We start from the raw sequence: 16794 nt of genomic DNA on the forward strand, positions 1-16794 counted from the left end.
GAAATCAGTTTTACATTTATTTTCATGGATTGCTAAAAATGGTTTTGCAATCAAATAAAGCCAGTCGAAGATAAAAATTGATTTAGCAAAAAAATCCATCAATCTTACCCAACTTTATACATTCAAATGAAAATGAAAATCAAACACTGCAGATGCTGGACATCTGAAATAAAAACTGAAAATGCAGGAAACACTCAGCAGGTCAGGCAGCATCTGTGGATAAAGAAAGTGTAAGTTTCAGATCTGAGTATCTGTCAGAACAAGTCTGGCTGGAGAGTAAAGGAGAACAGCGTCATCTCATACAGCATGGAAACAGGCCAACATGCCCACACCGACCAACATGTTCCATCTACTGTACACTAGTCCCACCTGCCTACATTTGGCCCATATCCCTCTAAACCTGTCCTATCCATGTATTTAATTGTTTCTTAAATATTGCAAGAGTCCCTGCCTCAACTACCTCCTCTGGCAACTCATTCCATACACCCACCACCCTTTGTGTGAAATGGTTATCCCTCAGATTCCTATTAAATCTTTCTCCCTTCAACCTAAACCTATGTCCTCTGGTTCTCGATTCCCCTATTCTGGGCAAGAGGCTGTGCGTCTACCCGATCTATTCCTCTCACGATCTTATTCACCTCTATAAGATCACCACTCATCCTCCTGCGCTCCAAGGAATGGTCCCAGCCTGCTCAACCTCTCCCTATAGCTCAGACCCTCTGGACCTGGCAACATCCTTGTAAATCTTCTCTGTAACCTTTCCAACTTGACAACATCTTTCCTGTAACATGGTGCCCAGAACTGAACACAATCGTTGAGATTGGTATTCCTGAAAGAGAAGCTTCCATTAGAAAAGAAATTGTTCTTCTCGTTTTCCCAGTTCCAATGAATGGGTCCCAAAGCCAAAACACGAATCCCCTTTCCACAATTGTTGTCTGAACTGCCATGTGTTTCCAGCCTGTCCTGTTTTTGTTACACATTCAGCTTTGCCCTTTTTCGCCCAGTCCTACGGCCGTGAGATTTTAACTCGTTCGATTCAGAGGTGTCTTTGTCGTCGTGCTGTGTGAAAGAGTCAGTCGTCTCTGACGTTTGAGATGCGGGAGGATGCTGCAACAGTGGAAGCAGAGTCTGCAAACACTCTGCTAGACGATTCAGGGGCTGCCTTATCGTCGTGGCCAAGGCTTGAATATCACCTCGCAGCTCTCTTAGTTCCTGCCTGATACCATGCAACTCATCATTGCCAATCCCCAGTAATATATTGTGTTGTTCCTGGATACCTAACAACTCTTCTTCGGAAATCTGCTTATGTGACCTCTTTCTTTGCAGCAAGAGCGGACTTTCTTCTCGCGAGATGGGCGGAGATCCATGTTCGGGTGAAGAATAATCCACATCAATGTCTGAACCAAGGTCTTCCCGTTTAACTTCAACAATCGTCTCTGTTGGACATATAACAGAGACATAGAGTCATACAGCATGGAAACAGGCCCTTCGGCCCAACTTACCCATGCCGGTAAAGCAATCATGAAAAGACAATAACCCCAACCACAGCCAAAGATGCACGTCAGTCGAATCAGGTATCAGAAGCCTTGCTTTTCTTACTGCGTTGTTAGCACACTCTCAGCTGCTGTAAATACTTTTTTTTTATTACTACATGATTGCATGGGTTCAAGTTATAGAGTGAGAGAGTCACAGAGCACGGAAACAGGCCCTTCGACCCAACCTGCTCATGCCAAATAGGTGCCTCTTCTACACTAGTCCCACCTGCCTGTGTTTGGCCCATATCCTTCTAAACCTTTCCTATCCATGTATCTGCCCACATGTCTTTTAAATGCTGTTATAGTACCTGCCTCAGCTAGCTCCACTGTTTATTCACAAACAATTTACAATATTTATGAATGACCCAGATTTTGCAGAAGGATATCTATCAAGGTCTTCCATTGTACCTGTTTCAAGTTCCTGTGGCAAAAATACCTGTCACAGGTTGCTGCAAATGTGACCTGGTTACATCTTAGTGAAGAAAGCTGGTATCTGGACTGAGTACAGATATCTCCTCATCCAAGTAATGAGAATTAACTACTGTAATTGTGTGTAATGGAAAGACAGAGAAAGAAGGGTAGAGAGAGAGAGAGAGAGAGAGAGAGAGAGAGAGAGAGAGAGAGAGTAGGTCCCAGCAGGAGATATTGTATAGGGGAAATAAAGATTAATTATATAAATGAGGGTAAAGGATAAATTTAAATGTATTTTCTTAACTTACATAGTATTTGCAACATTTTAAAATTAAAATAATGAATCCACAATTTTAACAAATATGCCTCAGTGCCAAAGATGCACTGATTTTAATGAACAATTTTCACATAATTAAAGGAAATTTACCTTTGTAAATGTAGGACCTTATATTCTATATCAAATGTCATTCATTTCGACAGTGGAAACAAACCACTTGATTGTCGACTTTCACCTAATTAATTTTGTTTATCCAGTTTTTTGTTAATCTTCAATTTTAACAATTATGCTTCAGTGCCAAAGACGCACTGATAATAATGAACACCACCCCTCCACTTCCACCAGTTAATTTAGTTTAGTTTATTCTCACGTGCACCGAGGTTCAGTGAAAATCTTTTGTTGTGTGCTAACCAGTCAGCAGAAAGATTATACATGATTACAATCAAGCCATCCACAGTGTACAGAAGGTAGACAAAAATGCTGGAGAAACTCAGTGGGTGAGGCAGCATCTATGGAGCGAAGTAAATAGGCAACGTTTCGGGCCGAAACGTTTCGTCTACCTCCGATTTTCCAGCATCTGCAGCTCCTTCTTAAGCACAGCGTACAGATACATGTTAAGGGAAAAATGTTTACAGAAAGGGAATAACGTTATGTAAAAGCACTTAAGTTTGACTTCTTACATTGCTGGAGTCTGGAGCCATCCACATTCAGATGGCGCCTCGTGATGTACTTCTGGTTGCGGGAGTGGAGAGAGCGAGCAGCATGAAGGTGGTGTGAGTACCGGGAGCTCTGCAGCTCCCCAGCCTGTGAATTCCCATTGGTTTATTCCCCCAACACCGTGTTTCTTCCCTCACCACCTTGGGTTAAACGTGACCCCCTCACTCCGTTATAGAGGACAATCAGTAATAACTAATGTAAAAGTTCACTTAAAAAGATAGACAAAGTCCAAATTCTTAAGACCATACAAAGCTTTAATTTAACGTCTGACGGGTGTGGAACTAAAGACCCAGAGGCAACAGTTTTACGTCCGAATCTCCGGCAGCACACACAAAGAAATACCAGAAACCCGAAGTTTATATACCTACAGACATAAAACCAATTGCATGAGGTAATGTACAAGAAACCATCAGCCACCTCCAAATATGGAGTTGTTTTTCACTCTTTGCCAAAAGCCAGTCACCCCAATGGCATCCTCTGGCCCCTTCTTATCTGATTAATCTCTTCAACTTACATTAAAAAAACTTGTGAGCTGTGAACCAAAGCTATAGGATCTTTGCTGTGAACTATTCAACTTCAGTAAAAAAAAACCCTTTGCATGATGGGAGTTGTCCAAATCCCATCATGCATTACAATTGGCTTTTTACAACAGGAAAGCTTAAATATGACACCAATCAATTAATAACTAACTTTTTCACTAACACCTTCCCCCCGTGGTCCGTTACTGCGAGGGCTTTCTCCAATTATAACTGACGACATGCTCTTGAAGTGAACCATAAGTTAAAACTTTAAATTTCAAACCTTACTTCAAACATGAGTTTTGATTGCTTTGGTAAGACCGCATTGTAAAGTATATTGAAAGTTGTACTTACAAAGAAAATCCAGCTGAATGAGGTGGTGTTTTGTTTCAAATTGACTGAGTAATGAGAAATGCAAGAGCAGTGGGATGTGCACAAGGTTAGGATTACAGAGCGACAGTTTAGTTTATGATTGTCACGTGCAAAGAGGAACAATGATAAGCTCTTTGCCGCATGCTATCCGGTCAGTGCAAAGACTACACATGATTGCAGTCAAGCCGTCCACTGTGTACACATACAGGATGATGGGTTTTATGTTTTGTGCAAAATAATATCCAGTAAAGTCTGATTAATGATAGTTCGATGGTCTTTAAAGAGGTGGGAGGTCAGTATCACTCTCTAACTGGTGAGAGGACGGTTCAGTTGTCTGATACAGCTGGGAAGAAACCGCCTCTGAAACTGGAGGTATGCGTTTTCAAACTTCTGTATCTTTTGCTTGATGGGAGAGGGGAGAAGAAACATAGAAACATAGAAATTAGGTGCAGGAGTAGGCCATTCGGCCCTTCGAGCCTGCACCGCCATTCAATATGATCATGGCTGATCATCCAACTCAGTATCCCGTACCTGCCTTCTCTCCATACCCTCTGATCCCCTTAGCCACAAGGGCCACATCTAACTCCCTCTTAAATATAGCCAATGAACTGGCCTCGACTACCCTCTGTGGCAGAGAGTTCCAGAGATTCACCACTCTCTGTGTGAAAAAAGTTCTTCTCATCTCGGTTTTAAAGGATTTCCCCCTTATCCTTAAGCTGTGACCCCTTGTCCTGGACTTCCCCAACATCGGGAGCAATCTTCCTGCATCTAGCCTGTCCAACCCCTTAAGAATTTTGTAAGTTTCTATAAGATCCCCTCTCAATCTCCTAAATTCTAGAGAGTATAAACCAAGTCTATCCAGTCTTTCTTCATAAGACAGTCCTGACATCGCAGGAATCAGTCTGGTGAACCTTCTCTGCACTCCCTCTATGGCAATAATGTCCTTCCTCAGATTTGGAGGAGTGACCCTCTTCTCAATCCACACGATACAGCACACTGGAAGTGAAGGGAAATCTGAAATGGACCCCAGAACATATCTATTTGCAATTTCCCCAGAGTGAAGTTCCAAACTTCAACTACACCATGTCAAAGCTTGTAGAGAACAGGCAATGGCACGGGCGGTGAAATTGCCTTGCCTGGCTATTGTTTCTGATGGAGAGAAGAGAATGTAAAGAGATGGTGGAAAATCTTTTGAAACCCTCAAGCAGAAGGACCAAAAGATGGACCAAGCAAATTCAGAAAAGTCTTCTGCTTGAGAATGGGCAGCAAACTTCTCATTAACTATGTGTAGGAAGGAACTGCAGATGCTGGTTTATACTGTAGACATCAAATGCTGCAATAACTCAGAGGGTCAGGCAGCATCTCTGGAGAAAAAAAGATGGATGACATTTCAGGTCAGAACCCTTCTTCAGACTCACAAAATGCTGCAGCAATTGAAGAAGGGTCTCGAGCCAAACCATCACCTATTCCTTTTCTCCAGAGATGCTGCCTGGCCCCCTGTGTTACTCCAGCACTTTGTGTCTATCTTCTCATTAATCGTCTGAAAGTAAGCATGCAGGTACAGCAGGCAGTGAAGAAAGCTAATGGCATGTTGGCCTTCATAGCGAGTGGATTTGAGTTTAGGAGCAAGGAGGTCCTACTGCAATTGTACAGCGCCCTGGTGAGACCGCACCTGGAGTATTACTGTATTTTCCAATTTGGTCTTCTAATTTGAGGAAGGACTTTATTGCTATTGAGGGAGTGCAGCAGGTTAATTCCCGGGATGGTGGGACTGATATATGATGAAAGAATGGGTCGACTGGGCTTGTATTTGCTGGAATTTAGAAGGATGAGAGGGAATCTTATAGAAACATATAAAATTCTTAGAGGATTGGACAGGGTAGATGCAGAAAAAATGTTCCCGATATTGGGGGAGTCCAGAACCTGGTGTCACAGTTTAAGAATAAAGGGTAGGCCATTTAGGACTGAGATGAGGAAAACCTTTTCACCCAGAGAGTTGTGAATCTGTGGAATTCTCTGCCGCAGAAGGCAGTGGAAGCCAATTCACTAGATGTTTACAAGAGAGGGTTAGATTTAGCTCTTAGGGCTGTGGGAATCAAGGGATATGGGGAAAAAGCCAGAACGGGTACTGATTTTGGATGATCAGCCATGATCAGCTCAAAGGGCCGAATGGCTACTCCTGCACCTATTTTCTATGTTTCTATCTCTAATCAACACAATCCCTATCCTCCAGAGGCGTGGGATGACGTTTCATTGTATTCCATTGGGGAATGGAACATGTAGGTTAATCCCTGGCTGAAGAAGGGTCTCGACCTGAAACATCACCCATTCCTTCTCTCCAGTGATGCTGCCTGTCCCGCTGAGTTAATTCAGCATTATGTGTCTACCTTAGGTTACTCCGCTGGTTAGGCCAAGATGGAAATTCGGCGGCATGAATGGTTCAACAGGGGAGTGTAGAGTGGCGAACTCACCATGAAAGTCTACATTGGCTTGATACCCTTGAGACTCCAGTTTGCTCTCCTCTGAAGCATTCTGGCCCACTGTGAAGAGCAGGACCGGTGGCCACTGCACCACTTGGTCTGGCAACGGCTGCACTTGCACTCGCTTGGCTTGCCAAGTCTCCTTGCCGGGCGGCCCGGGCTTCCTCCGCCGGTTGCCCGCGGCTGGCCTGTTGCCGGCTCGGCTGGTGCTGCCATCCCAGCTGGCACCACTGGTGCTGGGCTCACTATCATTGCTGGTACTCAGCCAGCCGGCATCATCGTAGCTGGCCACACTGGGCTCCTGCTGCAGGGGTTCGCCCACACTCTCACTCTGCATGGCCTCTCGTGCCAGTCTGATCACTTTATCCTTGGTTCGGTGGCACATGTCGTACCACCTCTTCTTAATGTCACCTATATCCCTGGTGCACTTAGACACGGCATTGACCTTGGCCAGAATTGAATGCCAGATTGTATTTTTGGCCCCTGGTGGGATCTTGATGTCTCCTCTGCCAAAGAGCTGCCCCTGGTTCAGTGTCACTTCACGGATGAGGATTTCTGTCTCCTCCTCGTTGAAGTTCAGCTTGCGGCGACGGAAGGCTTCCTCTTGCGCCATTCCGAGCAGCCGGGCGCCGATTGTACGCAACTCTAGCGCTTTATAATTGTTTTGTCTTAACGCAGAACCCCTCACCTTGCAACACCGGAGCTTAAGATGGCGACTCTTTTAAGTTGCATTTTGCACTCCGGAGGGCCGGCGCACTTTCGCTGCGTCCGAAGAGACGAGATTTTGCGGCGTCGCAAGCAGAGATGCGACGGAAATTTTTTTTTTTTGTTGCACAAGGCAAAATATTGAGCAAACTTTCTCCAACCCGACCTCTTGACTCGCTAATAGCCTCTGCTTTGCAGCATAAAAAGACAAAATAAAAACATGCTTGCACTTAAAACCCGGTATCTTTCTAGTTGCACGCAATTGCAATGCAAGGCTGGCAGGTCACGTACGCTGCTGTTGGTCCGCATTGTGCAAGATGCGTGCACGCTATTTCGTTGTTGTAATCGTGCAGAGAAATATATGCAACCTCCGGTGCGAATGCACGGTCACTGAGGAGGGGATACTTTGCGACAAATTCTACCCCAGTTAGCAAATTATAACAACACACACATATGCAAAGGAACGGATGCAAGTATATACCAATCTCCGCAGTTGTCTCTTAAACCGGTTACAGCATAAAATGTTGGGAATTCTCACACAGTTGCAGATACACGTTGCCACACACACACACACACAACATTGCAGAATTACATAATGCGGGGGATTTCTCCCGGTCTATCTTCCGCTTTGCTTTATTTGCGACAAAAAACAAGCTCACCAGACAAAGGCAAAACAAAATCGCACTACTCAACATTGGAAAACTTCTCAAATGATTGCGAAATGGATGTTGAGAATGCTTTGCATTATCATTTGCGTTGGTTTTCCGGTTTACCTTATGATCACAATAATTAAAATAATTAGTAATTAAAATAAAACAAAAAAATATTTTGAAGCCGAGGCGTTTAAGAAGGAACTGCAGATGCTGGAAAATCGAAGGTACACAAAACTGCTGGAGAAACTCAGCGGGCGCAGCAGCATCTATGGAGCGAAGGAAATAGGCAACGTTTCGGGCCGAAACGTTGCCTATTTCCTTCGCTCCATAGACGCTGCTGCGCCCGCTGAGTTTCTCCAGCAGTTTTGTGTACCTTTGAAGCCGAGGCAGTCAGCTGCGAAGTGTGGAACAATTACTCTTCCATACATTGACTTTTCATCAACGTAGAGCATAGAGATTAAAAAAAAAAGTCCCAGGTAGATTGGATATTGGGATGTCCAGTCCATCACGGGTACTGACCAAAGATCCTACAGCAAGCTTGCTATAGGACATTTGGTACTGACCTCCCCACCATCGAAGCCCTGCCTCAAAAAGGCAGCCAGCATCATCAGGGATTCACACCACGGTGGCATTTCAGTCCTGCCTTCTGGAAGAAGGTATAGGAGCCTGCAAACTCTTAACGTCCAGGTTCAGGGACAGCTTCTTCCCAACAACTATCAGGCTGGTAAATTCTACAAGCACCATATAAGCTCCGAACTGCATGCACATCGGGGCATTATTTTGTCTATGCACTATTATTGTTTGTTTGTTTATTCTGTCTCACATATTTAATATTTTATATATATAAATACACAAACAAATTATAATAGAAATAATTAAAATATATACTCAACTTTTTTACTTTGGTGTAGAGATACAGCATGGAAACAGGCCCTTTGGCCCACCGGGTCTGCACTGGCCAGCAATCCCCGTAAACAATAGACAATAGGTGCAGGTAAAGATAATCCAAGGCTCTCCAATGTGGTAGATGGTAGGTCAGGACCACTCTCAAGTTGGTGATAGATTGGTTCATTTGCCTGATAACAGCTGGGAAGCAAGTGTCCCTGAAACTGGAGGTATGTGTTTTCACACCTCCTTACCTCTTGCCTGATGGGAGAGGGATTGACCGGGGTGAGACGCGTCCTTGATTATGCTGCTGGCTCTACCAATTACTATAGACTCTAGGCTCTACTATGCAGCATCTCTAGAGAAAAAGAATGAGTGACATTTCAGGTCAGAACCCTTCTTCAGTCTGAAGGGGGGTTTTGACCCGAAACGTCAATCATTCCTTTTCTCCAGAGATGCTGCCCGACCCACTGAGTCTCTCCAGAGATGCTGCCCAACCCACTGAGTTTCTCCAGCACCTTGTGTCTGCCTTCACTTTATTTACAAAGACAGGTGTGTAGAATCTGTATTGCTCATAATTCCTTATGACACAGCCCAACAAATCTAGCCAACTTTCAGGGAAAACCTCCACACGAATTTTCCCTGTAGCTCATTCTTCCATCAAGAGGAAAACCAGAGCAGCAGGAAGAAACCCCTACGTTCTAGGTTGAATGTGCAAACTCCACACAGTTCCATTCCATGGAAGGTTGAAAACTATTCAGAGATTCTGGCAGAATTCGATGCTGAAAGTTTCTTCTCACGTGGGTAAACAGCATTCATTCAATACACACAATGTTTCTGCATTATGTATGCATTTTAATTGATTCTATGTAGAAACAAGAACTGATGATGCTTGTTTAGACAAAAGGACACAAAGTGCTGGTGTAACTCAACGGGTCAGGCAGCATCTCTGGAGAACATGGATAGATGACGTTTCGAGTTGGGACAAGGGTCTGAAGAAGGGTCCCGACCCAAAACGTCACCTTTCCATGTTCTCCAGAGAAGCTGCCTGACCTGCGATTTACTCCAGCACCTTGTGTCCTGAATTGATTCTATGTTGTTTGAAAATTGCCCATTGACTCTTAAAACCAGTTTATTTTCTTGACCTGGAGCAATAATCACATCCAAGCAAGCTTTCCCCATTGATGTTTAGGCTCCCATACATAGTTCAGTAATTTTAAATTAACATACGACAAATGATCAATGTGAATATGCAGGGTAAATCGAAAACAGTCTGAAGTAACTGAGTGGATTAGGCAGCAACTGTGGAAGACATGAGAAGATGATGTTTCGGGTCGGGACCCTTCTTCAGACTAATTGTAGTAGGGGAGAGGAAGCTGGAAAAGTGGCATGGGTAGGGGAAAGCCTGGCAGGTGATATGTGGATACAGGTGAGATATTTGTGTATTCCAAGTCATTGAGAGCTGGTAGAATACTGACACTAAGGCAAAGATTGATTAATCAATACTGAACCCAAACGCTGGATTACCTCTGCCTGATTGATGACGGATATTAAATTTTTAATGATCTTTTTACTGAGTTTTTAGAAGAACCGTTTATTTTAATTTATTATAGATGTCCTATGCAAGGTAGACTTATGCTGCCTCCTAAATCACAGCAGAGAATGTTATCAATAGACAATAGACAATAGGTGCAAGAGTAGAACAGATCAACAGATCAACAGTAGAACCGCCACAACAGATCAATGGTGGATGCGATCTCGCTGGCTCTCCACTCCGCTCTGGACCACTTGGACAACAAAAACTCATATGTCAGGCTGTTATTCATTGACTACAGCTCGGCATTTAATACCATCATCCCCTCCAAGCTGGTTACCAAGCTCTCAGATCTGGGTCTCTGCGCATCCCTCTGCAATTGGATCCTCGACTTCCTCATTCACAGACCACAATCTGTCCATATTGGTGGAAATGTGTCATCCTCGATAACAATCAGCACGGGAGCACCTCAAGGCTGCATGCTCAGCCCCTTGCTTTACTCACTCTATACTCATGACTGCGTAGCCGGACATTGTGCGAACTCTATCATCAAGTTCGCCGACGACACCACTGTTGTGAGACGTATCACTGATGGGGATGAGTCAGAGTATAGAAGTGAGATCGACCGATTGACCAAATGGTGCCAGCACAATAACCTGGCTCTCAACACCAGCAAAACCAAGAAACTGATTGTGGACTTCAGAAGGGGTAGGATGGGGACCCACAGTCCCGTTTATATAAACGGGTCGATGGTGGAAAGGGTCAAGAACTTCAAAATTTCTGGGCGTGCATATTTTCGAAGATCTCTCCTGATCCCAGAACACTGATGCAATCATAAAGAAGGCACATCAGCGCCTCTACTTCCTGAGAAGATTATGGAGAGTCAGTATGTCAAGGAGGACTCTCTCAAACATCTACAGGTGCACAGTAGAGAGCATGCTGACTGGTTGCATCGTGGCTTGGTTCGGCAACCTGAGCGTCCAGGAGCAGAAAATGCTGCAAAAAGTTGTAAACACTGCCCAGTCCATCATCGGCTCTGACCTCCCTACCATCGAGGGGATCTATCGCAGTCGCTGCCTCAAAAAGGCTGCCAGCATCATCAAGGACCCACACCATCCTGGCCACACACTCATCTCTCCGCTGCCATCAGGTGGAAGGTACAGGAGCCTGAAATCTGCAACATCCAGGTTCAGGAACAGCTTCTTCACCACAGCCATCAGACTATTAAACACAACTTCAAACAAACTCTGAACTATAACAGCCTATTGCACTTTATCTGTTTATTTATGTGTGTATATATATATATATATTCTATGGTATATGGACACACTGATCTGATATGTATTCATGCCTACAATATTCTGCTGTGCTGCAGCAAACAAGAATTTCATTGTCCTATCTGGTACACATGGCAATAAACTCTCTTGACTTGACTTGACTTGACTTGACGAATATTGTAAGCCGTTTTGGGCCCCATATCCGAGGAAGGATGTGTTGGGTTTGGGGAGGGTCCAGAGGAAGTTTATGAAAATCATCCTGGGGATGGTTGGGTTAACGTACGAGGAGTGTTTGAAGACTCTTACCCTGTAACTCGTTGGAGGTTAGAAGGATGAGGGGGGGGATCTCATTGAAGCCTACCGGATAATGAAAGGCCTATGTAGAGTGGACGTGGAAAGGACGTTTAGCTCCAATTTCAGCTTCATTCTAGAAGAGTTTCAGCAGCTTATATCTGAAAACCTATTTATAAACACAACACAATAGACTTTACGAAGCTGAAAAATAAGGAGGGAACTAATCATCAATTACTCCAGACCTAATAATGTTTCCCATTTGCCTTTAATACACACCAACAAAATAAAATAAAATAATTGGCCCTTTTGTAATAAGAAAGCTACCGATGCAATCTGATTTCCACAAGGAAACAGTCAGCCCAGTGTGAGTTATTTTCCGTTGCCAGACTGTTAGGAAATCTTATGTTTTGTGAATAGAAGGTCTTATTTTGGATCTCAGCACCCTATATTGTTCAACTCCCATACCAATTTCTAAAGCAATTATATCATACACTCTGATAAATTTTCTCGGATACAAAACACTCAAAATACTGGATGCATCATAGGTGCAATCAACCACTGACAATCTTATTCAAAGCTGCAATGTATTCTGACGACAATAACATTTGCAGAGTCCTCACATTGTCCCAACCTTTTTTAGTTCATGACCCCCTTGGGCTCTTTAATTTTTCTGTGGCCCTCCCTGACATTATTAGCGGGGAAAAAGTGGCCCCCTTCATTGAACCTGTGGCCCCTTAAATCCCCAATTTTTTCTGTGGCCCCCCTGAAATTTGCCATGGCCCCAATATGGCCCCAGGTTGGGAATCACTGCTTTAGGGCAGAAAGACGGTACATTCATACATTACTTCAGATCCTCAAAATACCTCAAATTACTTTACAGGGATTACATGTTTGGTCATCAGTGTTGATTTCTGGAAGACTACATTTTTTTTAACAAGTTTGAAACTCAAAAGTGAGTCAAATCTGATTACTTTGTAACTTTATATAATCATGACACAAGTTAAGAAAGTAGAAACAAGGAACCACAGATGCTGATTTACCAAGTGTCCCGACCTGAAACATCACCTGTCCATGTTCCCCAGGAATGCTGCCTGACCTGCTGAATAGTCAATAGACAATAGATGCAGGAGGAGGCCTGCATCTATTTAAGAAAGGTTGTTTTAAGAAAGGTAGTTTTCTCTTATCTTTTTTTTATGCTGTCCCAAAGATGGCACCAGGAAAGGTACACAGAAACTTAAGTTAAATCAAGAATTTACATCACCCGCCAGCATTTACAACTAATATTACAAGGTACTTCTTGCATATGTGAAGGCCGATTAACTCCACAAATTATTTCAGGACAGAAAGACCTGATATGCACACAATGCTGTTTCAGGTCCTGGAAATACCTCAAACTTGCCTAACAGTGGTTAGACCTTCAATCATCAGTGTGACCAAGGCAAATGCACTCAAATCTGCACCATTCAAAGCATTAACCAACAAATCTGCTTGCTGTTGGTTGAAAATAAAATATTAGACAAAACATTAGAAGAATTCAACCATTCTTCAAATGGTGTCACGGAATTGTACGAACCCAACTATGCAAGGTGACATGGCACCGATTTAGTGAGGCCTCTGAAGCACGCCACATCAATACACCTCTACATTGCTAAGTTTTAACTCATGAACCCAAGACTGTCTGACTCAGAGCCTTGAATGTAATCCATTGACAGCTAACAATTTCCATCATGAAAGTTAAATGATTTTTAATGGAGCGCCCAGATTAAAAGTGCCACACCCTAGCAACCGAATATTTTGTATAATATACTACCAATGTTTTGGCATTTTAAAGCAACGTATCAGTTATATTTTGAGATGACAAAAATGCTGAGATACATCAGTTGAAAAGGCACATTGCAGTCATTAGTTAGTCGTGTATGATATACTTGGCTTCATTGCTTGAGGCAATGAGTATGTTTAGAGATACAGTGTGGAACAGGCCCTTCGGCCCACCGAGTCCGTGCCGACCAGTGATCCCCTCTCGCTAACACCATCTTACACACAATGGACAATTTACATTTATACCAAACCAATTAGCCTACAAACCTGTACGTGGGAGGAAACTGAAGCTCCCAGGGAAAACTCACGCAAGTCACGAGGAGAACATACAAACTCCATACAGACAGCACCCGAGGTCAGGATCGAACCTGGGCCTCTGGCGCTGTGAGGCAGCAACTCTACTTGTAGAGTTACAGGTCAGGAAGTCATGATGCACACATGCCAGTATTGTATTCATACATATAACAAACTGATATTGAAAACACCCAGCTCCATCTTGTTAAAAGGCAAAGACCCTCCCTTTGTACTGATACTGGCAATGCAACCAAAAGGACACAAAGTGCTGGAATAGGTCAGGCAGCAACTGTGGCGAACATGGATAGGTGATGTTTTCGGGTGGAGACCCTTCTTCAGACTAGCCCTGCTCTGAGGTGATGGCTGTGGCTGCACCACAATGTAGCTTCCCTCTCCAGCATATGTGACAAGTCTCATAAGTTCATAAGTTCTAGGAGCAGAATGAGGCCATTCGGCCCACCAAGTCTACTCCGTCATTCAATCGTGGTCGATCTATCTTTCCCTCTCAACCCCATTCTCTTGCCTTCTCCCCATAACCTTACTGATCAATCTCCAGCCCTCTGTCTCCTTGCTCTCGTTCGCTGTCGTTCCATTGTGAGGACCAGGCAGCCCAACGGAATGGAGACGGTTCCGTTACCGTTAGGGTCAGTGTTCTCAGCCGGGACGTTGTCAGTGTCAGCCGAGCAGCAGACGCGACCAGGCGTTCGATACCCACACAGTCCAGAAGACCCTGACATCACATAACATCGCCGTGACCTCAAGGAGTGTCACCACTAGTTACTGCCCGTCACATCACCTGGTCTTAACCCGGGCAGGCCACCACTTCAATGGAGTGGGCACCCACAAGCGGCCTGGTTTGCTGCTGGAAGCTCGTCTGTGTTACTGTCCTGCAGTTAGAAATGGCAAATGAGGACAATTAGTTTGATTCCGCGGTCTGGATTATTCGCCTCTCGCAGTTTGCTTTTTAGCTCTGTTGAAGATCAGAAGATATAGGAGGAGAATCAGGCCGTTCGGCTCCTCGGGTCCGGGGGCCAATAGTTCTGCTTGTAGGCTACGGTTGTGATTCTGTTCAGAATTGAGACTGTGGAAGCGATGTTGCACGAAAACCCTTAGAGTGCGTGGAGCCAGAGTTTGCTGCGAGTCAGGCAAGTGACCGCGAAACACGGCGAATAGACTCCTGTGTCACTGTGGAAGCGAGCAACTCCAGATGCTGCCTTACACAAAGTGCTGGAGTAACTCAACGGAGATGCTGCCTGACTGACCCGCTGAGTTACCCCAGCACTTTGTGTCCTTCCAGTATCACCATACAGCAACGCCCTGTGTAAAAGGCACGTTTTTCCCCCCGTCGTTGCTTTCGGGGTCTTGATCTAGTGTGATGGATTTATTTATTTAGAGAATATGTTACATGAATCCATAACCCATAGCTGCCGGACGCAAACAGTGAAAGCGAAGAAACCTGCTTCTAGCGAGCCTGTGTATTAAATGCAGCGACAGGGAGCGAGGGAAAGGAACGGGCCACGGTTTGGTTTAGTTTGACACTGATCTCCAGCCCAGAAACAATGGGATTACAAAGTCAGCACATCACAATGGCCACATGACATCACCTGGTCGTCTCTCTTGACTTCTGTTCTCCCAGCCCCCCACTCCCTCCACATTAAAGCTAAAGCGAGTTGACTTCACCCACGCCATCCCTTTGACTAGAGATGTGGGGGCTGAAGGAGAATTTACTTCCTGAGAGTTGAGCGAGTTTTGCAGCAGGTGAGGGTTAACTGCATAGTTACAGTGCATCCGTTTAGTTTAAGTTAGACACAAAAAGCTGGAGTTACTCAGCGGGTCGGGCAGCATCCCTGGAGAGAAGGAACAGGGTCGAGAGTCGAGACCCTTCTTCAGACATAGTTAAGTTTAGTTTAGTTTAGAGATACGGAAACAGCGCGGAAACAGGCCCTTCGGCCCACCGAGTCCGTGCCGACCAGCGATCCCCACATACTGACACTATCCCACACACACTAGGGACATTTTACAATTTAACAAGCAAATTTGGCAAATCTTGTACAAACCTGTACGTCTTTGGAGTGTGGGAGGAAACCAGAGCACCCGGAGAAAACCCATGCAGGTCACAGGGAGAATGTACAAACTCCATACAGATAGCACCCGTAGTCAGGATCGAACTCGGGTCTCTGGCGCTGTAAGGCAGCGTCTCTAACGCGGCGCCACCGTGCCGCCCCTTATAAGTGTTTCCCGACCCCTGCCGAAACCCGGATTGAACCAGGGACCTTTAGATCTCAAGGCCAAGTTGGGTTTATTATCACATATGCAAGAACAGTGAGGTACATGTACATTGAAAATCGTGTGCACAGACACATGGACAACCTACAAAAACATATATCATACAGAAATTATACAAGACAGTGAAAAGAAAACAACTGTGCAAAAAAAGACATTAGTGCAAAAATACACAATTAGAAACAATTCCATAAAGGTGCAAGAGGTGGTCCAGAGTGTTCTCATAGAGTCATAGCGTGATACAGTGTGAAAAACGGCTCTTAGGCCCAACTTGCCCACACCAGCCAACATGTCCCAGCTACACTACTCCCAACTGCCAGCATTTGGTCCATATCTCTCCAGACTTGTCCTATCCGTGTACCCGTCTAACTGCTGCTTAAATATTGGGATAGTCCCAGCCTCAACTACCTCCTCTGGCAGCTTGTTCCATACATCCACCAATCTTTGTGTGAAAAAGTTACCCCTCAGATTCCTATTAAATCTTTTCCCCTTCACCTTAAACCTATGTCCTCTGGTCCTCGATTCCCCTACTCTGGGCAAAAGACTCTGTGCATTTACCTGATCTATTCCTCTCATGATCTTATACATCTCTATAAGATCACCCCTCATCCTCCTGCACTCCAAGGAATATAGTCCCAGCCTATTCAACCTCTGCCTATAGCTCAGATTCTCTAGTCCTGGCAACATCCTCATAAATCTTCTCTGTACCCTTTCCAGCTTGACAACATCATTCCTATAACA

At 44.5% G+C, this 16794-nt stretch overlaps 1 protein-coding gene across 1 annotated transcript; it reads right to left on the bottom strand.

Annotated features, from left to right (window-relative positions):
• Positions 1–732: 732 nt before the first annotated feature.
• LOC116985605 (myb-related transcription factor, partner of profilin-like) lies at positions 733–7510 on the bottom strand. Its single transcript, XM_033040453.1, has 2 exons — positions 6302–7510; positions 733–1436 (listed from the first exon to the last, which is right to left on the bottom strand). The coding sequence occupies exons 1-2, from the start codon at positions 6921–6923 to the stop codon at positions 973–975; spliced, it is 1086 nt and encodes a 361-aa protein (XP_032896344.1). The 5' UTR covers positions 6924–7510; the 3' UTR covers positions 733–972.
• Positions 7511–16794: the final 9284 nt, after the last annotated feature.

The sequence above is a fragment of the Amblyraja radiata genome, chromosome 22 (genome assembly GCF_010909765.2).
Source record: "Amblyraja radiata isolate CabotCenter1 chromosome 22, sAmbRad1.1.pri, whole genome shotgun sequence".
NCBI lineage: Eukaryota > Metazoa > Chordata > Chondrichthyes > Rajiformes > Rajidae > Amblyraja > Amblyraja radiata.